General features: G+C 35.7%; 1 protein-coding gene across 1 annotated transcript in view; it reads right to left on the bottom strand.

The window, feature by feature from the left end:
- SPATA17 (spermatogenesis associated 17) overlaps positions 1-26365 on the bottom strand; it is a gene marked incomplete at its 3' end in the record, with an annotated part of 184498 nt that overhangs the window by 37039 nt on the left and 121094 nt on the right. Inside the window, exon 9 of the mRNA XM_082857904.1 lies at positions 10401-10536. Within this exon, the coding sequence (XP_082714030.1) occupies positions 10401-10536 (136 nt within the window). The remainder of the gene's footprint in view (positions 1-10400; positions 10537-26365) is intronic.

Raw genomic sequence — 26365 nt, 5'->3', positions numbered from 1 at the left:
TTAATCATCTAGGACTCAGTCAATTTATTAATGTGATTTTACTATTACTTTCTAAATACAAGAGTAACTCGGAGCTATCACAGGTTGGGTTCCAGACCATCACAATAAAGTGAATATTGTAATTGAGTCTCACATATTTTTTTGCTCTTCCAGTGCATCTGAAAGCTATGTTTACACTATACTGTAGTCTATTAAGTGTGCAATAGCATTCTGTCTAAAAACAGAATGTAAATAGGAATGATTTCTCTGTAGCATGCAATGCTGCTTGACAGCATTTTACCCACAGTAGCAGAACTTCTTTCAAAATTGGAGTCAATCCCTTCAAACCCTGCCACTGCTTTATCAACTAAGTTTATGTCGTGTTCTACATCCTTTGTCATTTCAACAATCTATATAACATCTTCACCAGGAGCAGTTCCCATCTCAAGAAACCACTTTCTTTGCTCATCCATTAGAAGTAACTCCTTATTCATTCAAGTTTTATCATGAGATGGCAGCAATTCAGTTACATCTTCAGGCTCCACTTCTAATTCTAGTTCTCTTGCTTTCTGAAGTGACTTCCTCCACCGAAGTCTTGAAGCCCTCAAAGGCATCCACGATGGTTGGAATCAATTTCTTCCTGATAATGCTGGTATTTTAACCGCTTCCCATGAATTACAAATGTTCCTAATGGCTTCTAGAATGATAAATCCTTTCCAGAAAGTTTTCAATTTACATTATCTAGATCCATCAGAGGAATCACTATCTCTGGCAGCCAGGTAGAAAGTTCATTTTATTATTATTTTTATAAATAATATTCTGGTGTTCTGTATCATCTTGACACATAATCAAGATAAATTTTTAAAATGTACAAACCATTATGTATAAAGTAAGCTATAAGGCTATATTGTACAACAGAGAGAATATAGCCAATATTCTGTAAGAACTATAAATGGAATATAACCTTTAAAAATTGTGAATCACTATGTTGTATAACTTTAACTTATGTAATACTGTACAGAAATTATACTTCAGTTTTTTAAAAAAAGCCTTAAAAGCAAAACAATATATATTTAACAGAAAACGTATATATATATATATATACAATATACAAAAGTTTGGTGCATGAAAGCACAGAGTTAATATAAAACAATAAAGACTATGCAAAAATCCCAAAGCAAATAAAAAGGTAACTAAATGAAGTGAATCATAATAGAAGCATTCCCCTTTAAAATAATCCCACAAAATTAACAATTTGTTAACTCGCAAAAATATTTCCAATATTTGAGATAAAGTGTCAGTACTTTAATTTCAGCAAACTAGAGGTTTCAAGAAGCCTATCACCTAAAAATTCTAGACAAAAGATGTTAAGATCTTTTAAATGCATAAATGACCTGGGGAAAGATTAAGAGGATTCTTTGGAAGAAAGAATTGACAAGAAAGTGCAACCCAGTGAGGTCTGTAGTCAGCACATGTCCCATGGTATATACACATCCATAGAGTCCTAACGTTTGGGTGTAACATGGCACATGGTCAAGAAAGAGTCATCTGGCCCTGGGGTACAGTGGGAGGCTAGACCAGAGAACACGGTATAAAACCAGCACTCCTGAAAAGTAACATTTTCAGTAGGTGAACTAGAAAAAGAAAAAGACCCTATTAGGGAGACTTTGAGCATACATAACCATCTCACCCTTGGATCTGAGTTGAGTGGAGAAAAGGAAAAAATTAAGTTCAGGAATCACACTGGGACTAAAAACTTTCAGAAAGAAAGTTATAGAAGCAAGCTATAAAACCTCTAGCTGTCAAACAAAGATTCTGTCCTACACCACAGCGTACAGCTGCACATCTAGGGCAAACATCTTACCTGGGGTAATGTAAATTTTACAGACCTCAGAAGGAAACAGTTGCCACAGTCTCTCTAGAGCTGTACAGTGATTAATAATCTGATGGAGAGATCTCTCAATCTCAGACTTTGTTGCAGTTAGAAGATAAAGGTTTTTTTAAAAATAGGTTACCATGCTTCTTATAAAACTGTGTTCCATTATGTTCGCTCCTCACTCAAATGTAATGCTTTAGACTCAAATGCGAATTGAGCCCTTAGGTTAATAATTATACACTAATATGGTCAGTTCTGATTTACTGAAAATCTTGGATACATCACTGCACATATTATTTTTATTCACAAATTAAAATCCAAATCAGAAACTCTTGTGAACCCGTTTTTAAAACTATAATTGAAAATTACCACACAATGTAACAAACCTATCTGAAACAAAACATTGATTAAAAGCCTAAGGTAATGTAAATTTATACATCTTAACATTACACATCCAAACTATTCTATAGGTTAAACATTATTTTTTAATAAATAGTATAACACAATATTTGGCTCTGTCCTATTTTCTTAAATGCATAATAAACTAGAGTATATGCATAAACGTATACACATACAAATGCAAAATACTTTATAATAAAACATTATATAAACATATACTTTCCTGAAGGCTACTGACCTCCAGAAGACCGATACAAGGGTAATCAGAAGGGAAAACTGAAGAACTTCAGTCCCAGATATATTGTGAGAGAGACAGAAAAAGCACTTAAACTGAATATTTGATTATTGAAGGCCATCCTCATAAGCAAAATATTTTCCCTCAATTACACCTAATTATTTAATTGTTTACATTTACTAATGAAACGAAACAACACAAAACAAACAACTGTTGGGGGCTCTTTTCAGCCGGCACATAATCATCCATCACCATGTACAGAAAGATTCTTAAAATTATATGAAGCTGGTCTGTTTAAAGTGAAAGGCATATTTTATCCCAATCAATGCATAAAAGTAAAATTATCCATAACTGAGGCATGTTTCTCTGCTGTACAGTTCAGCTGTAATGATCCCCACACACTGCTCTTGCACATCAATTATGATAATCATAATCACGGTCATTAAGCTGGATGTTCATTATTATCAGGATGCTGGTGACAGCAGATTCAATCATCGGGTGCCATGGGCAAGCAGTCACAGTCCCACCCAAGTTTCTGCAGACAGCGATGTGCCACATTAAATCTATGATGTGTTCCACATCCCACTCCATTCCAAAAGCCATAGACGGTAAAGGTCAACTTTATGTTCTGTGCAATATGCTTAGGTTTTCTAAATTAATTCTATGGAGTACTAGATATTTTTATGCTTTGTAGCTTATAAAATCCTGTTTAGGACCAAAATGCATGTGAAAATAACAAAGAAGGCCTGCTCTACTGTTGTAATTCACCTATAATAAGGCGGATGAGGAGAGGCTCTGTCAACACGAACCATCTTAAAAGTCTCTGCTTGAATTTTGCAAGTAAGGAAAAACACGAAATGGTTCTATTACAATCAGTTGTCTAAAATGCACATGAAACTCATTCTAATTCAGATAAAGGCCTCAGACTATTATTTCTGCTTCAGTAAATATGAACATATGTGAATGTTTTGACAATCAAAAGAATGTTTTCCGTATATGGAATTTTTTCTTGTCCAACTTCGACCTAGCCAGATAGACGAAATTAATGGCGACTGATAGAGTCTCCTTATTTAATTTCATTTCTATTTTAAACACTGAGATCAGCACAACAAAGAATTTATAAATCCAAAGTATTTACCTGAACTTAAAGTTTGACCATTTAAGACACAGACCTACATTCTAACAATTTAACTTGGGGCATTTTACAATTAAATAAAAGAAAAAGGAGGAAGTTATATGATACGGACATTAGTGCATCATTGATTTCCATACTTTCACAAAATGATATATAATTACAAGAGACAAATAAGGACACTACATAATGATCAAGGGATCAATCCAAGAAGATATAACAATTGTAAATATTTATGCACCCAACATAGGAGAACCTGAATACATAAGGCAAATGCTAACAGCCATAAAAGGGGAAATCGACAGTAAAACAATCATAGTAGGGGACTTTAACACCCCACTTTCACCAATGGACAGATCATCCAAAATGAAAATAAATAAGGAAACACAAGCTTTAAATGATACATTAAACAAGATGGACTTAATTGATATTTATAGGATATTCCATCCAAAAACAACAGAATACACTTTCTTCTCAAGTGCTCATGGAACATTCTCCAGGATAGATCATATCTTGGGTCACAAAGCAAGCCTTGGTAAATTTAAGAAAATTGAAATTGTATCAAGTATCTTTTCCAACAACAATGCTATGAGACTAGATATCAATTACAAGAAAAAAATCTGTAAAAAATACAAACACATGGAGGCTAAACAATACACTACTTAATAACCAAGAGATCACTGAAGAAATCAAAGAGGAAATCAAAAAATACCTAGAAATAAATGACAATGAAAACACAACGACCCAAAACCTCTGGAATGCCGCAAAATCAGTTCTAAGAGGGAAGTTTAGAGCAATAGAATCCTACCACAAGAAACATCTCACATAAACAACCTAACCTTACACCTAAAGCAATTAGAGAAAGAAGAACAAAAAAACCCCAAAGGTAGCCGAAGGAAAGAAATCATAAAGATCAGATATGAAATAGAAATGAAGGAAATGACAGCAAACATCAATAAAACTAAAGGCTGGTTCTTTGAGAAGATACACAAAATTGATAAACCATTAGCCAGACTCATCAAGAATAAAAGGGAGAAGACTCAAATCAATAGAATTCGAAATGCAAAAGGAGAAGTAACAACTGACACTGCAAAAATTCAAAGGATCATGAGAGATTACTACAAGCAACTATATGCCAATAAAATGGACAACCTGGAAGAAATGGACAAATTCTTAGAAAAGCACAACCCTCCGAGACTGAACCAGGAAGAAATAGAAAATATAAACAGACCAATCACAAGCACTGAAATTGAGACTATGATTCAAAATCTTCTAACAAACAAAAGCCCAGGAACAGATGGTTTCACAGGCAAATTCTATCAAACATTTAGAGAAGAGCTAACACCTATCCTTCTCAAACCCTTTAAAAATATAGCAGAGGGAGGAACACTCCCAAACTCATTCTACAAGGCCACCATCACCCTGATAGCAAAACCAAAGATGTCACAAATAAATAAAACTGCAGACCAATATCACTGATGAACACAGACGCAAAAATCCTCACCAAAAGACTAGCAAACAGAATCCAACAGCACATTAAAAGGATCATACACCATGATCAAGTGGGGTTTATCCCAGAAATGCAAGGACTCTTCAATATATGCAAATCAGTCAATGTGATAAACCATATTAACAAATTGAAGGAGAAAAACCATATGATCATCTCAATAGATGCAGAAAAAGCTTTTGACAAAATTCAACACCGTTTATGATAAAAACCCTCCAGAAACTAGGCATAGAGGTTACTTAACTCAACATAATAAAGACCATATATGACAAACCGACAGCCAACATCACTCTCAATGGTGAAAAACTGAAACCATTTCCTCTAAGATCAGAAACAAGACAAGGCTGTCCACTCTCACCACTATTATTCAACATAGTTTTGGAAGTTTTAGCCACAGCAATCACAGAAGAAAAAGAAATAAAAGGAATCCAAATTGGAAAAGAAGAAGTAAAGCTGTCACTGTCTGCAGATGACATGATACTATACATAGAGAATCCTAAAGATGCCACCAGAAAACTACTAAAGCTAATCAATGAATTTGGTAAAGTAGTAGGATACAAAATTAATGCACAGAAATCTCTTGTATTTCTATACACTAAGGATGAAAAATCTGAAAGAGAAATAAAGGAAACACTCCCATTTACCATTGCAACAAAAAGAATAAAATACCTAGGAATAAACCTACCTAAGGAGACAAAAGACCTGTATGCAGAAAACTATAAGACACTGATGAAAGAAATTAAAGATGATACAAACACACGTTCTTGGATTGGAAGAATCAATATTGTGAAAATGACGATACTACCCAAAGCAATCCACAGATTCAATGCAATCCCTATCCAACTACCAATGGCATTTTTCACAGAACTAGAACAAAAAATTTCACAATTTGTATGAAAACATAAAAGACCCCGAACAGCCAAAACAATCTGGAGAAAGAAAAACGGAGCTGGAGAAATCAGGCTCCCAGACTTCAGCCTATACTACAAAGCTACAGTAATCAAGACAGTATGGTACTGGCACAAAAACAGAAAGATAGATCAATGGAACAGGATAGAAAGCCCAGAGATAAACCCACGCACCTATGGTCCACTCATCTATGACAAAGGAGGCAAGGATATACAATGGAGAAAAGAGAAAAGACAGTCTCTTCAATAAGTGGTGCTGGGAAAACTGGACAGCTACATGTAAAGAAATGAAATTAGAACACTCCCTAACAACATACACAAAAATAAACTCAAAATGGATTAACGACCTAAATGTAAGGCCAGATACTATAAAACTCTTAGAGGAAAACATAGGCAGAACACTCTATGACATACATCACAGCAAGATCCTTTTTGATCCACCGCCTAGAGAAATGGAAATTAAAAGAGAAAAGAACAAGTGGGACCTAATGAAACTTAAAAGCTTTTGCACAGCAAAGGAAACCATAAACAAGACAAAAAGACAACCCGCAGAATGGGAGAAAATATTTGCTGACAAAGGATTAATCTCCAAAATTTATAAGCAGTTCATGCAGCTCAATATAAAAAAAACAAACAACCGAATCCAAAAATGGCAGAAGACCTAAATAGACATTTCCCCAAAGACGATATTCAGATTGCCAACAAACACTTGAAAGGATGCTCAACATCACTAATGATTAGAGAAATGCAAATCAAAACTACAGCGAGGTATCACCTCACACCAGTCAGTATGGCCATCATCAAAAAATCTACAAACAATAAATGCTGGAGAGGGTGTGGAGAAAAGGGAACCCTATTGCACTGTTTTTGGGAATGTAAATTGATACAGCCACTATGGAGAACAGTATGGAGGTTCTTTAAAAAACTAAAAATAGAATTACCATACGACCCAGCAATGCCACTACTGGGCATATACCCTGAGAAAACCATAATTCAAAAAGAGTCATGAACCACAGTGTTCAGTGCAGCTCTATTTACAACAGCCAGGACATGGAAGCAACCTAAGTGTCCATCGACAGATGAATGGATAAAGAAGATGTGGCACACATATACAATGGAATATTACTCAGCCTTAAGAAGAAACGAAATTGAGTTATTTGTAGTGAGGTGGATGGACCTAGAGACTGTCATACAGAGTGAAGTAAGCCAGAAAGAGAAAAATAAATACCATATGCTAACACATACATATGGAATCTAAAAAAAAAAAAAAAAAAGGTTCTGAAGAACCTAGGGGCAGGACAGGAATAAAGATGCAGACGTAGAGAATGGACTTGAGGACATGGGGAGGGAGAAGGGTAAGCTGGGACGAAGTGAGAGAGTGGCATGGATATATATACACTACCAAATGTAAAATAGCTAGTGGGAAGCAGCTGCATAGCACAGGGAGATCAGCTCAGTGCTTTGTGACCACCTAGAGGGGTGGGATAGGGAGGGTGGGAGGGAGACGCAAGAGGGAGGAGTTATGGGGATATATGTATACGTATAGCTGATTCACTTTGTTATACAGCAGAAACTAACACACCATTGTAAAGCAATTATACTCCAATAAAGATGTTTTAAAAATGATATATATATATTATTTTTCATTATTGATTTTCATAATTTTGGGAAAAAGTAATATTATTTGCTTGCAATCTGCTGACTTTGTGATGTCTTTGTATAGTGTTCTTCATATTAATAAAAATAAAAAATAATACAAAATATTAAGTACTATTTGATTATTAATTGATGTAATGTGAATGCGGTTAGAGAAAGCAAACATGATTTTTCTCTCAACTGATACCCTTTATCCCAGTTGTGTAGCAAATCATCTGGAAATTATAACCTCCATGCTTAAAGATGACAGAAGAGAAAGAAAATTCTTCAGGCAGACACTCTTAAAACATGATAGAAAGGGTGGAGATCAGGAACCAAATGTATTTAATTGAGCTGTTTCTTGGCTGAAGTGAATCTACTGCATTGAACTAAATCTAATTTGCATTTAAATATTTGTAAATAGTCCATCTTCCAATAGAAGCATAAAACTACACCAGTCTTTTCCTTCTCCAACATTTTGAACTCAACAACTCACTAAAACTATTCTTCATCTACTAATATGAGTAAGTGATGGTCTCACAACTCCAAGGTCAAGAAACAAAGTTTTATATAAAATAAAGAAAAATAAGCCTGCTTTTAGTTATTTATTGGGCACAAGTCTCACCCAAATCGCTTTCAGCAAATCAAAACATAAAATATTTTCATGTAAACAATAGAATGACTACCCTTATACTTTGTAGACTCTATTGGCAACACAGGAATAATTTGTTCATCTAATATGGTTATTTTAAGAGATCAGAAGAAGGGGCAAGAAGGATATGAGGAGGGGAGGGAGAAATTTAAATTTGTATTTAATATTTTTCTACGTGGTTTTCTGCAAGTGGATTAATGATTTATTAAGACATAAAGAATCCCTACACTTTTTCTCTCAGTTTTCAGGGTCTGCAAGAACAATTATTTGTCATTAACTTTTCAAGTATGTGTACTTTCTAAACGTATACAGAGGCACACAATGATTCCTCCAAAAGAACAAAATAAACATTTTTTTTTTAGTGAGTATCTGAGAATTTCTGCAAGTTGCTTACTTCAGTTAGATAAATGCATAGTCTTGGAATATGTCAAAATATATGAATGAACTGTTGCATAAAACCAAAAAGTACTGTATTATTTTAGGAAAGAAACATTGGCACAAGGATTTTTCTTACTCTGAAGTAGCTTGATGTCCTAAGGTAGGTAAGTCATTTAAATTTTAAAGAAATGAGAATTTACTTGAATTAAGTAGGATGGTGAGGGCATAACAGCAAAAAAAAACCCCACAAAACTTTACGTCAAATAGAAAAATGAGAGGTAGATCACATTATGTACATTCAAAATACAAAATTAAATAGTTTAAAAATCATATTAAACCTATATTCTGAATGGTTGCATATTAGGTAAAAACAAATGCCTAGAATAGTCTTACCATGGATTTTTATGAAATGATATTGTTATCAACTTTTAGGTTTTTCAATCAGTGGACCAGATTGAACTACTCCTTGTATTTCTTATGCCATGGAATTACTATTTAGTGTTTTAGAAGAACATTTAAAAAAAATAATAAAAGACTTAGTAGCTGTAAAAGAAAAAGGCACTTTCCAAAGAATCCAAGTTACTCCCCAGCACGAGTTCCCTTTGACATTCCTATATTTAAAATGTCCTTAAAAAAAGAAATTTTCTTAGAATTTGGTAGAGAAAGATCTTGTTTCCCTTAAGGGTCTAATGTATCTTTTCCTCTTGAATAGTGAGGATGCCTCTGCAACTTGTGTTCTCTCTGTCTTTGCCACCCACAGGCTGCAATTCCTAAGTCACTTCCCACCATACTCACAGTCCCCCTTTATTTTGTGTGCACAGCCACTCTTCTCATCTAAGATCATTTCCCCTTATTTAAATTTCTAGAATATGACCTGTGCTGTATTTGCCATTTGATAAGGTGCCTTAAATCCTTTTGGTAAGAGACTGTGTGTAAATGAATAAATCCTCATTGACAGACGATTAATAGGAATAGGCTGGTAGTATATGGAACTCAAGAGCCCTAACCCCCTTCCAGAAAATCACTGCCTACTTCATTTTATCTGTATAATTTTAGCATGAATAAGTTTGAGTTTCTAACTGCTAGACAATAGGTTAAACACATAGTAAGAACTTTCCTCTTTACCTCCTATAGTGTAAGACATGTGAGTGTTTACGCAATCTAGAAATTTTTATTTAAGTGCTAGCAACTATAATTCTGGAATCAGAAAATAAATATTTGCTTTTTTCTTTTCTATACCATATATATATATAGATAGGATATCACATATATCTCCCTTCCTTCCTTCCTTCCTTCCTTCCTACCTACCTACCTATCTACATACACACAGAGATTGAGAGAAAGCAGGAAAGCACTGATCTCCATGCCTGAGAGTTAGCTTAACTCTATTCCACAGATTCAGACTCTGACCCTAATTGGCTTTGCCAAAGCTAATGATCCATGCCATTTGATCACAGGGTAGCTGAACCATATAACACAAGAACACAACATCAAAAAAAAAAAAACCAAAACCCATGAAAAACTTAAATCTTTTACTGACATAGTAAGCAGCACTATCTTCACATAAAATAGCTATAAATAATTTTGTAACCATGAAGGTGTTAGTTGTAATGAGAATATTTATATTTGCTATAATCAGTGTATATTTTTAGCCTTTTAAAAGAAACACTACTTTCTTTTTAATGTTGCATCAACTCACCTTGTCACAGATCCATTTCTTAGGATTTTCATCTCGGAAATGTTGACTTCCATAAGCATCAGTACCATACTTGCTTGATAAATGCATTGTCGTGATGTACTTTTTATTTTTATGGTAGGAAGAAAATGGCAAAAACCTGAAAGAACATTTAGGTAATAGTCTTAATTTTATTTCTAGAGACATTTGATTTAAAAAAATAAGAAGTAGTAAATTACAGTGAAAATAATACATGGCTTGGAATCAGAATACCAGGTTTTCACTTCAGTCTCTGCCACTGACTATCTCTGTGACTAACTTCTATGAATCTTCATTTCTTATTCTGCAAGTGGAGGTACTAAAACTTCACAGAATTTTTGTGAGCCTCAAATATTTTCTAAATATAGAAAATGTTAAATAATAAATTTATTAATTAATTATGCCAAATAATTCAAAACATCATGTAAGTAAAAATGCCCTTAACTTTAAGATGGTAGTCCCCAGATGAAAAGGATGGCCAGCACTGGCAACTCTTATTGAAATGGGCTTCTTCAAATCTTAATTTACCCAAAAAATAAAGACAGTTTGGTACAGGTTATAGATAATGACCCTTTTGAGTTAGTCAGACCTATATTCACATCTTAGCTTTGCCTTGCTACCTGTGTTCCCTCATGCAAGTTGCCTGACCTGTAAAAGATTTTAATTATAGGGAAATTGGAAAGAATGAACAGCTTAATATATACAAAACTTTACATGGAGGCTGAAAACAGTAAGTGTTCAATAAATAATGGGGGTGCTAAAGTAGAAGGAGCTTATTGTTGTAGCTCTCATTATCATCATCATCATCATTACCACCATCATCATCACCATCATCATCATCATCACTACCACCACCACCACCATTACCATCACCATCAGCATCATCACCACCACCATTACCATTATCATCATCACCACCATCACCATCATCATTACCACCACCACCACCACGATTACCATCACCACCATCATTGTCATCATCACCACCATCATCACCACCACCACCACCACGATTACCATTATCATCATCATCACCACCATCACCATCATCATCATCACCACCACCATTACCATCATCACCATCATCACCATCATAATCATCATCATCATCATCACTATCACCATCACTATCATCATCATCACCATCATCATCACCACCACCATCATCACCATCATCATCATCACCATCATCATTACTTTTAATGTTATTTTGATCAATATAAAAAATGAAAATTTTAAACTCTCACAGGACAACTAAGATTGTGATGTATCTTTAGTGTAACCTGATGAATTGTTTAATCCCTCATCAAAACTTTCTGAAATAAAAGTAAAGGAATAAAAAACTTTGTAAACTCACAAGAAAGAGGACAAAAGAGAAGAAATAGAAGATGAAAATGCTAACATTTTGGCAGGTGGAAAGCAGAGAGAAAATTTAAAACTGAAATCTAAGTTCCAGAAGAGGGAGAGGCCAAAGAGAAATGAAGCCAGTAGTCCTGCAGAATCCTGGAAGAGTCTAGAAGTTACTGCAGTGGGTGAGAGTGAAGAATAAGGCTGAAGACAGGTGAAAAACCTATGCCATGAATAATTAAATACCCAGGTTCCTCTCTCAGTCCATGTATCCAAAAAAAATAGTGTATTCTCAGAAAACTTTATACTGGAGAGCTCTGGTCTCAGGGAAAGCAGGAACCATGGAAGGCCAGAGTGAGGCACCAAATGGAATATATGAATTTCAATTCAAAGACTACTCATTGAAATCTTCCCTTGCTCATCTCAAAGTAACCTGGGAGCTGGACTAACAGATTCAGAAGAGTAATTGTATCATCTCAAAAGATACTGAGAGCGCCCAGAGAAACAACTTCGAATATCAACATTTGGAGATCTCTTAACTAAAAGGTCATATCACAGTGCAACAAAGTCTATCAGTCAAAAAGCCACTCTCACACACAAATAAACTTTTTAAACCTATTTTTAGAGTCTCCTTTTTAATATGAATTTAAGAATAGATTACCAACTGGGGAAACTACCAACATGAAAGAAAGACATATATCTAAACATAAAAGATAACCTAGAGGAAACATATAGGAAACAGGAGCAAAAGTCAGAAAATTCTAATTAATATAATCAATGGAGACATGGTGTCAAAGAAATTAGAGCTAGATCCTGATTTAAATACAAGAAACATTTAGAGGGAAACAGCAAGCTCTGGGAAATAAATATATACAGCTAAATTAAATATGCTGCCAAGAAAAATATTTTGAAATTCAGACTTTGAAACAATAAAGTTGAGGTTCAACAAATTTATTGAGCATATGCCGATATTTTCACATATATTATCTCATTTAATTAAGACAAAGAAGGGGCCTTTTCAAAAATCTCGGTTAAATTGAAAAAAAAATTGCCATTATATTCATAAATTTGTTTAAAAAATAATAAGCTTAGGAAATGTGGTGTTGTTTCATCAATTTTCACACCTCTCTACAATTTCTTTTTAATGTTTATTAAGGCACTCCTTTTAACTATTTTTCCTAAGAAAATATTCTCTAAGCCTATTTAAGATAAAAAATAAACAGAACACAGAGCTTTGAATTATACAAAATTACACAGGCATGTATTATATATGCTCTTGAGAAAAGAGCTCTCATTTAAGACAGATTATGGTCCTTCCGGTGCTAATTTGCACATGGGATGGACATCACACATACAAAAAATTAATGTGGCCCCAATGTCCCTGAGTATACAGAGGAGGTGCTGTAAGCTGGCTGCTGTACTTAAACTTTTTATCACTTCTGAATTGCATTTTAATAGTACATTTTTCTTTTGTGTCTGAACAAAATTTGCTTTCTCAAGGGACTGGATGGCTGAGAAGACAAGGCCGCAAGACTAGGTATTTCCCTGCACATGAATTAATATTAATTTCATTGAGCCATAATGTTTCATTAAGGTAACATGTAATGCATATTCTTAAGTGCACACATGTATGTGTATATATGTATATACATTGAAAAATATTTAGATGTTTTATAAATAATATTTTAAAATTTGTCTTCAAATTCAGAAGAAATTATTTAATTCTCAAATAGAATTTGCTCTATACAAGTATAAACAGCTATGAAAACCCCAGAAATCAATTGAGTTTACAATCAAAAGTTTATATAATGGTCAATTTTACTTTTAAAATGGTATCTTTACCAGTTTTAAATATATATTCAGATATGCTTTATGCTTGCAGTGCATACTTTTCAATTAACTGAACATCACATTAAAGAAGAAGATGATATGGGTTTGCCTGTTAATTTTTAAAATCTCATCAGAGATACAGGTCTGGCAGAAATTCTTAAATTCAGTGTGGAGATACAGTGATATATACAAACAAGTCAGTACTTGAATGTCTGCAGAGTTAGAGAAGAATTGGTAGGGGTCTCAGGAAGCAAAAAATAAAATTAACCAATTAGCTTCAGGGAAAATAAGTCCACTGCAAATATAAAGTCTTTATTCTTTGAGTATTAATATACTTAATATTATTTTCCAAATAAGAAGACTAACAAATTACACTTATCTTTGTTTTCTTTATTAACTTTCATCCCCCCTCCCTCCTTTTTGTTTATAGTCCTACTACTGTCACTCATAATTCTAGGTTTTCCTCCAACCTATTTATTTCACTGCCAGATACTTCAAATCTCCAATTACGGAACCCTATTACCTATTGATTCAAACCTATATTCTTCAGCCCAGCAGTCAGGCTTCTTAGAATACACTGGGTCTCTTCAATCTCCTACCACTCCTTACCTGACGTCTTTTGATGTCATTCTCCTTCCTCCCTCCCTCCCTCCTTCCCTTCCGTCATTCTTTCTCTGTTTCCTTCATTCCTGTCTTTCTATCCCAACTCTGCCTTTGTCCATCTTCCTCTTCCTGAAATACTGATCCAAGTACTACTTATCTTTCAAAATCTGGCTTAACACCCAGCTTCCTAATCCTCCTACTCCAACCCACACTAATTTCTCTACTCTCTTAATATTTATTCATTAAACAAACATTAAATGAAATGCTTTTATATACTAAACACTTGGAAAAACACTGGGATTTAATGCTGGAAGATGCAGTATACCTAAAAGGAATTCACCTTATAACAGGGGGTGGAGAATGAGACAACACAGTAGAATGTGTTGGTTTTGTGATAAATACATGCACAAGAGGCAATTAGGACACAGAGGAAGGTTTATTTATATACGCATATAAGCTTGTAACATGCACATGTATATGCATGTGAGGGTGGTTAATGGCAGGGAGTTGGGGGGCGGGGCATGGAAAAGCTGTCTTCCCAGACCATGTATGTCAGAGCTGCGTACTAGACATGTAGAGTTAGTCAAGTTAAGAAGCTGTTGAAGACTATTTTAGACAGAAGAAACAACACAAAGATATGGAGGTGAGTTAGAGCATAAAAAGGGATGCTGAAGAAACGGAAAGGGGTTCAACATAACTAGAAAATTGAGTTCTTTATGAAGGAAGCAAAGGAGATCGTGAACAGCTTTATAGTGAAGATGAGATTGCCCATGGAAACTATGCATAGAAATATATTACCGATCTTCATAAATTGCTAAATATTTTTCTCCATATATATTATATATTGATTGCCCAATAGGGTAGTTATCCAAGCCACAACGAATTCTGACTTAGGTAAATCATTTCAAACTGGACATGGAGATAACGATTCATAGATATCGAGATACATAGCTATGGAACAAGTCTCAAATACCTGTTCAGGTTTCAAACATGTCCTAGAACAGCCCTCTCTCTGTTAAAGGGCTTCTAGTGAAATATATGTATTAAGCACAAAGCAGGATAAAGGGTACCTTATTACAAGTTAGGAGTTTTACTCCAGATCACAATAAATTCTCCAATGAGTTATGCAAAGCATGCAAATAAGTCTTTTTGCCTAGGCTAGAGGCAGGAAAAAGAGCAAACTGGAGTGAGTTTGTCCCCAGATTTAAAACTGAGTGTGTAATCCACCCCTTTCAAATGTGGGGACTGCTCTCCATTTTGCCCTGAGTCTTAACAGCCAGCAAAAATCAAAGGTGTGATAAGAGATGAGACAGATGTTCCTCCGGGGAGAAGAGCCTTCCTCTTTAACCACTGGCCAAAGAAGGAAAAGGTGGGACGGCTAAGGATTCTCCCCACTGAGAGCAACTCCAGGCCAGCACCTGACTACTAGTCTGAGGAGAGGTCAAGAGAAACTCTGGAGCGAGGTAGACCTCATGGAATGTGGCCCTGCATAGGATGGGTCCCCCCCAAGGAGTAGCATGCTCCCTCCTTGAGCTGAAGAGGGAGTGGATGGGGGAGAAGAAGAGAGCAGGGGAACCCAAGGGAGATGTCAGCTTCCCCTAGAGGCAGCTCCTTATGATAAGGAAATGGATACTCAGCTCTGGGCCTGTATCAGGTAAGCAAATAGTAGGCATATAATAATCACTAGGGGACTTAATTCATAGTTAATTCAATCCACCACATATGTCTTAAATAACTATGCTCAGTAACATTGTGTTTAGACACTGCAGGTATAAAAAAGATGAATAAGCAGAAGCCTCACCCTACGACCCTTACAATCTAATGAGGGAAAAAGACAAATAACTACGCCAATATAAAGCAGGGGGTGTAGCAGGGTGGGGAAGCAAAGCTTTCTGATAAAGAAAAAACAAAAGAGTATGGGAACAGAAAGCACTGGGGACAATATCTAACCTGAGTTTTAACAAATGGGTCAGACTTCATTAGGCCGAAATGAAAATTGAGAAGGAAGATGTAAAAGTAGGGGACCGGTACGAGCACAGGCTGAGAGGTAAAGGCTTGGAACCCACATGTGGGGTGTTAGAAGTATGGAGCTCATTGGCCTTGAGAATGGGAAGAATGCTCTTCATAGGGGGCTTATACTGACTCCTATCAGAACAGGTAAAGAAGCTTCAGCAGTCTTAGCTTTCTTAACATCTCTGTGGAATATTATCCTCAGTTACTTTATCCTTTCCTCACAGATACTATTGCCAAACTGTAACATCACTGGGGCTCTGTGTGGCCCCCTCCCTGAGGGGGTACTTGATCATAGCATGACGAAGGCTAATAAACACTGGGGATGGAGGAAGGAGAGCCCATTACCACATTCCTCTCTCTAAAACTCTGTTGCTAAATTGGATGCCTTGCGATCCGATCCTTTGATACCAAACATGTCTGACATTTTCCATCTTTTTATTGGAAGAGGTTTCTTTTCTTACTTATGAACTCGAAAATAAATACAGGATTCTTCAACACATTCACTCTTTCCGTTTGGGGAAAAAAGAAACAAAAATAAATACTTGTCCATCATCTCAGACTGCGTATAAAATGATTTCGTCTTCAAGTTTGGAAACCTCCTACACTTCATGGACAATAAAATGTAATGAGATGATAGCAGAACAAATAAAGTCATATGAATTTCACCGTCTTCATATTTGAGTAATTGAATTTCATATGTTCAAATTGTAGTTTACTTCTACCTTAAGAGTGACTCGAAGATGCTCTTGTTTCTTTCTTTCTTTTTTTTATTATTTATTTATTTATTTTTGGCTGCGTTGGGTCTTCATTGCTGCGCGTGGGCTTTCTCTTGTTGCGGAGCACGGGCTCAGTAGTTGTGGCGCACGGGCTTAGTTGCTCCGCAGCATGTGGGATCTTCCCGGACCAGGTCTCGAACCTGTGTCCCCTGCATTGGCAGGCGGACTCCCAACCACTGCGCCACCAGGGAAGTCGCAGAAGATGCTATTGTTTCTTAACTACTGAGGTAATAAATGACCAAAGAATCTCTCCGAAAAATCAATTATCTGTTTTATTGTATCTGCTACACAGAATGCGAAACATGCCAATTATTTTTTGTTGTTCTTACAGCAGAACTGTAGAACATGCTGAAGAAATCACAAGCTGCGTTAATAAAGATCTTGGGCTATGAGCAACCTGTCTCATTCCAATCATTAACAACACTGGGAGGGCAGACACGCCTAAACGGAATACAGGAGTCGGTACTGGGATTCACTCCAGGATCTCTGCTGAAAAGGTCTACCTAAAATACTTGCGGGCTTCGCTGGTGGCACAGTGGTTAAGAATCCGCCCGCCAATGCGGGGGACACGGGTTCGAGCCCTGGTCCGGGAAGATCCCACATGCCGTGGAGCAACTAAGTCCGCGAGCCACAACTACTGAAGCCCATGTGCCTAGAGCCCGTGCTCCACAACAAAAGAAGCCACCACAATGAGAAGCCCGCGCACCGCAACAAAGAGTAGCCCCTGCTCGCCTCAACTAGAGAAAGCCCCGCAGCAACGAACACCCAATGCAGCCAAAAATAAAAATAAGTAAATTTATTAAAAAATAAAATAAAATAAAATACTTGCAAAAGGAGCAGCAAGGATTAAGAGCTTTGTAATGCTCAAAATAGAGCAGTTATTTAAATGGGGTATAAAAAAGGAGAATAGGAGGGGAAAAAAATCCACTATGGGCTAATTAAGGGAAAGCAATTCTCTTAATTCCAGAGGCAATTCCCTCTGCTCTACAAAACTTAATTCGACAAGCAAGGACACCTAGGTATAGAAGTTTGAAAAGAGTTGATGAAAGAATCAGAAGAGAAAATATGAACAAAGGAAGTTGATTTAATCTACTAATCAACAAACAAAAAATTTTCATGTTATCATAAAAGTACACCTGCTCAAAAATTACATATTTTATTAGATTCTAATATTTTAATCATTATTATAATATAGAAAATAGTAAATTTAATGTTTTGAGGGCTGAATTAAAACCAGTTCATTTCTAGTCTCATTGTCAGATGACTTAGTTCTCATTAACCAGTTGTAGCATTTCTTTTAAGATAAAACATTTTGAAAAACCACAGAACTGGAAATATACAAATTATTTGTTAATTATATTTGAAATAGGATGAGATATATTTTAAACTTGTAGTATCATTCATAATGAATACTGACTTAATATAATGAATTAATAATAAATATATACACAGTTCATGATATATATAAGTGAAACCATTGTGCTGGACAGTGCAATATGTCAATTATACCTCAATAAAACTGGAAAAAATAAATATTAAATAATTTTAGCCCTTCTAAAAAAAATCAGGTCAACTGTCCAATTCATTAAAACGGGCCATAAAATGTTGAATTTTTTTTCCTTTTTAGAATAATATGTTTTAGAATAAACTTAGCAAATAAAAAGTCTCTTTTTATTACCTTCAATATGAGAAATAAAAGGTGTTTTTGCTATATGTATTAACAATCCGTATTTCCAGATAAATCTAATATACAGCTCATTAATACCGATAGAGGGATTTCAAAACATAGTCTACTCATCTATCAAGATGTTTTATTTGAGTAGAATTTTGGTTGAAGAGATGTTCATAAAATGAAAACAAGTTGAAATAGGAATTAGACTTCATTTATGGATGAAAACAGGTTTCATTGAGATTTTCATATAAACATTGCTATAACTATTCAATACATAAAGTACTTCATACTTAGAGTAGAATTCACAGCAGAAGTTTAAAACTCATAAACTTTTTAAGCAGCAGTATCAATAACACAAACCTCTCCCCTAGGGTGGTGATATAAATATAGTATTTAAATATAAAGAATACCTATGGCAACATAATATTTAAATATTAAGAATGCAAATGACAAGACTATCTGTTCAGCTAGACAGTGAGCTTATATTACAAGCTTCTAAATTTAAATGGAAAGACATATTTTGCCCTCCTTACATTTTTTTTAGCTTAAGAGGACTAGTATTCCCTGGATATGTTATTATTATTATTAACAATCTCCAGGCACGCTGATTCAGTAATTTCATTACAGCTGTGCAACAACTTTCCGATACGTATCAGAGTTGACCTTACTTTCCTCTAGTTGATTGTGGAAAACTCACCAAAAAAAAATTTCTGCTGAAAGATACTGAATTTAAATGCCCCAGCTAAGTAGCATTCATTCAGGTTCTTCTTTTAGCAGTCCATTTACAACTTTAAATGTTTTAAGCTCAGGTATGTTAAGGACTTGTGTAATTGACATGAAGAACAAAATTAAGGAGAAAAATAAGGCTGTGGGAAACACTTGCACAAATTATTCTTAAGCAGAATGAAATAAGCTGAAACTAAAAAAAATAAAATTGCTAAGAAAAATCAAATGTAGAGCAGCATATTCCAAACCATGGTCTGTGGATAAGGGGATTCCATGGCCAATCATGCCACTAGCTCTACGATGCCAGGAAACCTTTGCAATGTTGTTCATTGCTTTGTCCTTAGTACCTAATACAGTGCCTGGCACATATTAGGCTGTAATATTTGTTGAATAAATGAGCTTGCAAAATGCTATACATTATATGTCCCCTTTTTGAAGGTCACACTAAATAAAAATATACTTGAGACGGAGAAGCCCTGTAAATGCCAAAAAAAAAAGTTTAAACGTTTCAAATATAATTTTTCCCAAGTTTATTTGACAGAAACTCATTAACATCTTCCAGACTAGAGTTCAAGAGACACAGTTTGGAAAATGCTGTTCTAAGAAAAAGAAAAGAGGAAGTAAAGGCTGCCCTATTACGCGAACTGTTAGTGCGGTGTTAATAAAGATCAAAGATGGGACAAAGCAAGAGAGTGGCATGGACATATATACACTAACAGACGTAAGGTAGATAGCTAGTGGGAAGCAGCCGCATGGCACAGGGATATGGGCTCGGTGCTTTGTGACGGCCTGGAGGGGTGGGATAGGGAGGGTGGGAGGGAGGGAGACGCAAGAGGGAAGAGGTATGGGGACATATGTATATGTATAACTGATTCACTTTGTTATAAAGCAGAAACTACCACAACACTGTAAAGCAACTATACTCCAATAAAGATGTTAAAAAAAAAAAAGATCAAAGAGAAATCACACTTGAATTCATTTCCTCTTGCTTGATTTCTCTTGCAACAAGAATGATTTTGGTGATCAGATAGATTAAAACAAAACAAACTAGTTCAAGCTCAAGCTCAATATGTAAAAAGAGCTGTTGACCGCTTACTGCTTGCCAAGTATGGTGCTAAGCATACTGCATAAATCCTGGGCTCTTCCTCGAGGAGCTTATCATCTGGAACAAGGGTCTCCAATGTCTGTGTCTGGAAAGGCCAGGCAGGTAACACATATTAAGTCAGATGTAAAAACTAAGAATGCAAGCTTTAATCAGTTTGTTGCCATAGGAGACTGGAGGCCTGCTGTTTCCAGATCTCTTAATTCTTAATATAAGCCAGAAAATCTGGATTTTTAAAAGATATAATTACCTTTTGTAATGTTTTAATCAATTTTTAATTTTTCAATCAATTTAATTTTTAGAAAACTAAGGGGTCCAAATATAACATACATGGAAGCTGTATGCAACTCAGAAGCCACTAGTTTGTAACCTCTGGTTTAGAATTTATAAATGAGCGCCTACCCAATGATTTCAAGGTCTCTATAAGATATACTGTATCTCAAATTAGATCTTTGGATGAGATCACCAAATCATCATTAGTTATTCTTAAGACCTTATGAATGTACCAAATATATACCAAAATTAGTCTAAAAGCAGAAGAATATAGATTCTATAACATATAGGTGGCTTAATCTGATGTTAATTTCAGCAAGATTCTAAAATGGAATATTAAAATAAAATTAAATTCTAGAAAAGTGGGCCAATATATGTGTGTATATGATACTGGTACTATTTTATTTTAATATGTCTATATTTTGATATTTTACATTTTAAAATTAAATATACATTTAAAAATATAAATTAAAATATTTTATATATAAATAAATACATATAAAGAAAAATATATCATCACCACAGGTAAAGTAAAATTTTAAACATCGTATATCTGAAGTTTGGCAAAGAATTTGACAATCTCTCTTATGATATCCTCAAGAATGTGGTAGAAATAAGAGCTAGGTGATAAAGGAGAAAGCAAAAGCTATGGATGAATGACCTCCCAACAGCCAAATCTGATGCATTCTTTTCAGTCCTCATTCAACTTAAACGCTGCATCAAGCAGAGTCCAGTCCTTGTAGCGAATTCTCTTCTCCCTTGATTTGCAAAATACCTCCTGGTACTCTTCCTTGCTTTCTCAGTTTCCTGACTGACTCATCATTTTCTGCTGATACCTTGAATTAATGACTCTTATCTTAACCAGAACTGGGCATTAGAATCACTTAGGCATATATGTCAAACCCATATGCCTACTGAGTCAAAATATGTGTGGTTGAGACTAAGGAGTGCATATGTATATAATTTTAAACCTCAAGGTGATATAGATAAGCGACCTAATTAAGAACCACTGCCCTGACATTAAAGCAACTCCCAGGAATCTGTGCTTAATCTTTTCTCTCTCTAGTTTCTCCCTGGGAGATTTTTCCTCCCACCAAGCTTTTAACTATCACCTCTGATGATTTCTAAATTTTTTTCTCTATATACAGTGTTATTCTTTAACTCAAGACCAGTATTTTCAAATGCTCACTAGGAATATCTACCTGGATATACAATAGGTATCTCAAATAGAGCTGCCCCCAAATTAAACTCATATCCCAAACCTCCACCCTATCAAGACAATAGTTCTTCTTACATTTTTTTTTTTATTAAGTAAGGACATCACTATCTGACCAGTCACCTCACTCCAAAGCTATCAAGGCACTAGAGGAACCCCTGCCTCTGCACTTCTCAATCGGAGGAAATCCTTGCTCGCTCCTGGTTATACTTTCATAAGACACTGTATTTGATATAATGTGACATACCGTCCCCTGACCACAGTTGTGATCCATTCATATGTTAACAGCACATGTCCATTAACTTAACACATATTTGTTAAGTATCAATTGTGTTTCAAGCCTACAGCTTGTGTGGGCCAGTTTGATAATATAAATTGAGCACAACAGATTCTCCTGAACTGAAAAGCAGAATTAGCTGTGGGTTCTAGAGCTGGAAGGTTACACTGAATCAGGCCTGGGGTGGCCAGGATAACTAAGGGCAGGCTGAAGATTTATGGGCAAGAAACTGTGAGGCAGCAGATAAAGCCAGTCAGTAGGAAGAAAACAGGAAGCAGAAATACAGAGAAAAGTGGAGGTGCCACTAGAGGGAGAAAACCAGGCCTTTTCAGCCCTCAAGAGTCACCTTAGTGCGGTTTTTCTTTGGTTCCTTAGATTTCTATAAGGTTCTTCAATGGATCTTTCAAACACACCCTTTACTTGAGTTACCGTGAATGGATCTTTGTTCTTAGCAATTAAGAAAGCCCTAAGATAGTGATCCTAAATGCATCTATGCCCCTGACCACCCATCCACACCATCTCATGTTGGCCCCTATTTCTGGTTTAGGGTTTATAGGATTCTACCTATAAAGCAGTTTGTCAACCTTTCTCTTTCCTTCCACTACCGCTATCCTTGTTCTATTATGAGTCCTCTTTATCTCTGAACTGGACTATGGCAGCAGTACCTTAACTGCTGTGACTCCCATTTCTTTACCATGGACATAGCTAGTAGAGTGATATTTCTAAGATAACTGACCCTTTCACTCCAGTGATTAAAACTCAGTGATGGTTCTACACCATGTTTTATATGGTAAAGTCCAAACGCTTTATCATGGTACACATGGCCCTTTATACTCTTGGGTCCACCCATACTTTCCCTCTCATCTCTGCCACTTTGCATGAGGTACCAAAGCTCTGAACTAAGCTTCGCTAGATACCTCAGAAGGCAAACTGAAACCCACGTGAGCTACGCACTCGTTGACAAAGAGGTGGCTTTGCCCAGGCAACATCCTTGGTGTCACCCTCCTTGCTTCTCCTGGCAAACTTCTGTTCAGCCTTCAAGTCTCTTCTGACCCCCAACATACGTTTGAATTCTAAATTGAAACAGCGAAGACTGGGATGTATAAATGCCATACCAATAGAAGAATATGAGTACGGCACAGAATGAGCATCTTTCTTTTACAAAGGAAATTCCACAGGCCTCGTAAATGGACCAAAAGTTAATTGGCAAAACGTTACTTAGAATACGTTAGCCATTGTATTAGGAAGAATTATTAGAAAATGATAAAAGTCTAACTAAAAAGACTAACAGTGTGTTTTTATGATTGTCTGATTGCATACACCAAAAGTGTGCATAATATTTTCACAAAATCAGTAAAAGTATTCCAAGTTATCACCATTATGTCGATGTTGTAAGTCTTAAACTTCTTCAGACTTAGATGTCTATGAGAACAGAATTCTAGGATTCTGTTATTTAAAAAGCCATCTTTTTCAAGGAAACAGTGGACAAAAAGAGAGCACAGTTCTCACTGTAGAGCCAAAGTAATAAAGGGCTTTTTTGTAGACAAATTCTAGAAATTCTTAATTACACACAGGCTTATTATCTGTATCCCTAGTGTTATAAAGTACCAGAACTTCATTAGAAAAATTAAGCTGGAAAAATGAAGGCAGTACTTTGTAAATTTCCACTGGAAATTAGCTGGGAGAGACAGAGGAATACCAGATCAAAAGAGGGTAATCACGCTTAACTGTGCCCTAGAGCACCCGCATGTATAATACGATTTGCACAGCAACTACCTCTCCTATTACTGCTTGTTTGGAGTATTCTGTGTTAATGGGGTTAGCTAATTTAGTATTTTAACTTAAAAAGGCTCTGCTGATTAATAAATGTTGCACACTGTGCTAGTAATTAAAATAAATGGAAGAGTTACAAATAAAAGTTGAATTGTTAAGAAAACATTATCTGAAAATGTATGATAATCCCTACTTATCATAATACAATAACGGTTCAGAAAATATGCAAATTGTAAAGGTCTAAAGTGTTGCAAAATCACACAAGTCCAAAAAGTTTTGAGATGTGTTAAATTTCCTTATCACTGTTCTTAGTGATAAATAATACAACCAGATCTCATCTACATATACCACGGTTTTTAAATGTCCTTTTAAAAAACAGTTTAGTTCAACTACTGTTCACCTACTCTTAATAATGAAGGTGACAAAATACGCCATCCCCAAATAGGCCACTTTGGCCAAGGATTATTTTGAGCTAAAGGCACTTATAGACAACAGGTAGAAGAAAAGTGATCTTAGTTCCCCTTTTTTTCCCCTAAAATCAGGAGATAACACTCCCATGTGAAAGATGCCTTTCCTATACCAGGAAGAAAGAAACATTCCTATCACCAGAGATGGGAAGTCGCAGCATCGAGAATTCTGTACCAACAGACCTTGTTAAATAATTTTTATCTTCCTTTGGACTCGCATATATTTTTGTTATTTTCCACAATTGTTTCTCTTTGCTCAACCCAATATATAAGCACTTAGGGTTTGCCACTTGTTTCGGTTTTCATTTCTTTATGAGGACTATTGTGTGTTGCAAAACTTATATTAAATAAATCTGTATGCTTTTAATCTGTCTTATGCCAATTTAATTCTCAGTCCCAGCTGAAGTCCCTAAGTGGGGAGAAGTAAAGTTTTGCCTCTTCTACAAAAACTATTAGAGAATTAATACCTTTTATTTTTCAAAAAGATGTAGGGATGGCTATTGCGCTGTCTGTACTCAGGTTCTTATGAAAGCTGTACAAGTTTCAAATATAATATCCTTACAATATGATTAAATTATGAACTTAATTTCATAGGAAAGTTCAAGCCCTGGTTGTATTTTTTTTAATACTCTAAATGTCCACACCCTAAACCTGCAGAAGAATTTTGAATCCTTAGGGATCTAAGGATATCCCTCAACTTTAGCTCAGGTTTATAATTAATCTAAACACCAAAGTCTGATCTAGCAAGCCAGCTCCTTGATTTGAAGGACACTTGTATTAGTTTTCTATTTCTACTGTAACAAGTCATCACAGACTTAGTGGCTTCAGGAATATGAATTTATTACCTTAGAGTTCTGAAGGTCAGAAGTCTGAAATGGGTCTCACTAGGCTGAGATCAAGGCACTGGGAGGGCTGCATCCCTTCTGGAGGCTCTAGGGGAGAATCCATTTCTTTACCTTTGCCTTTTCCAGCTTCTAGAGGCTGCCAGCATTTCTTGGTTGTGGCCTTTCCTCCATCTTCAAAACTAGCAAAGATGAGTTTTCCTTCTCACATTGCATCACTCTGACCTTTTATGTAGTCAAATCTCTTTCTGCATCCCTCTTCCACTTTTAAGGACCCTTGTGATTCCACTGGGCCCGTTCGGAATCCAGGATAATCTCCCCATCTTTAAATCCTTAATCACGTCTGCAAAGTTCTCTTTATCATACAAGGTGACATATGCACAGTTTCCTGGGATTAGGATGTGTCTTCTCTGCGGGGCTATTATTCTGCCTACCAGTGCAGAGATTAGCACCGACTTCCACTGCAATGTCTTAAACCACTCCATTTTGGATACGGTTACAGCCTGCATAATTACAGTCTCCTGTATTAAGCCAGGATGTTTACAATTAATAGATGGTATTAACATATAGGACCTTAGCCCCTCTCATAAGACTTTGGTGAAGCCAATATCAGCCTATATCACCGGATTTATGATCACTCCACTCCACCTCTGCCATCTTAGTGGGTAAATTAAACATTTGCTCTGATAGCTCTGGTGCCATGGCCTTCTGTTTCTTCCATCTCTTAATGACAATGACTTCCTTCCCCACTTCATCTAGGCAACTTGCATGGTCCCATTTTACATCTGAAAATAATTCTTAATATGCTCTCTGAAAAACCCTAAAACAAATATGTGCTGCTCTTTCCATTTTTTTAAATGTAAAGAAACAATCCTTTGTTTTTTTTTTAAGTGGATTTGAGCAGAATGAGTAAACCAAGGGAGGTAGGAAACTCCTTAATGGAAGCAGAAGAGGGCATGGACATAAAGAGAAATGATAACAGCCCAGGAGCTCTAGACGCAGAGTTTCTTAGGGAACCTGGCAGCCTATTAGC

This window comes from Leucopleurus acutus (genome assembly GCF_964270905.1).
Source record: "Leucopleurus acutus genome assembly, chromosome: 2".
NCBI lineage: Eukaryota > Metazoa > Chordata > Mammalia > Artiodactyla > Delphinidae > Leucopleurus > Leucopleurus acutus.
This window is presented reverse-complemented; position numbering and strand designations above follow the sequence as displayed.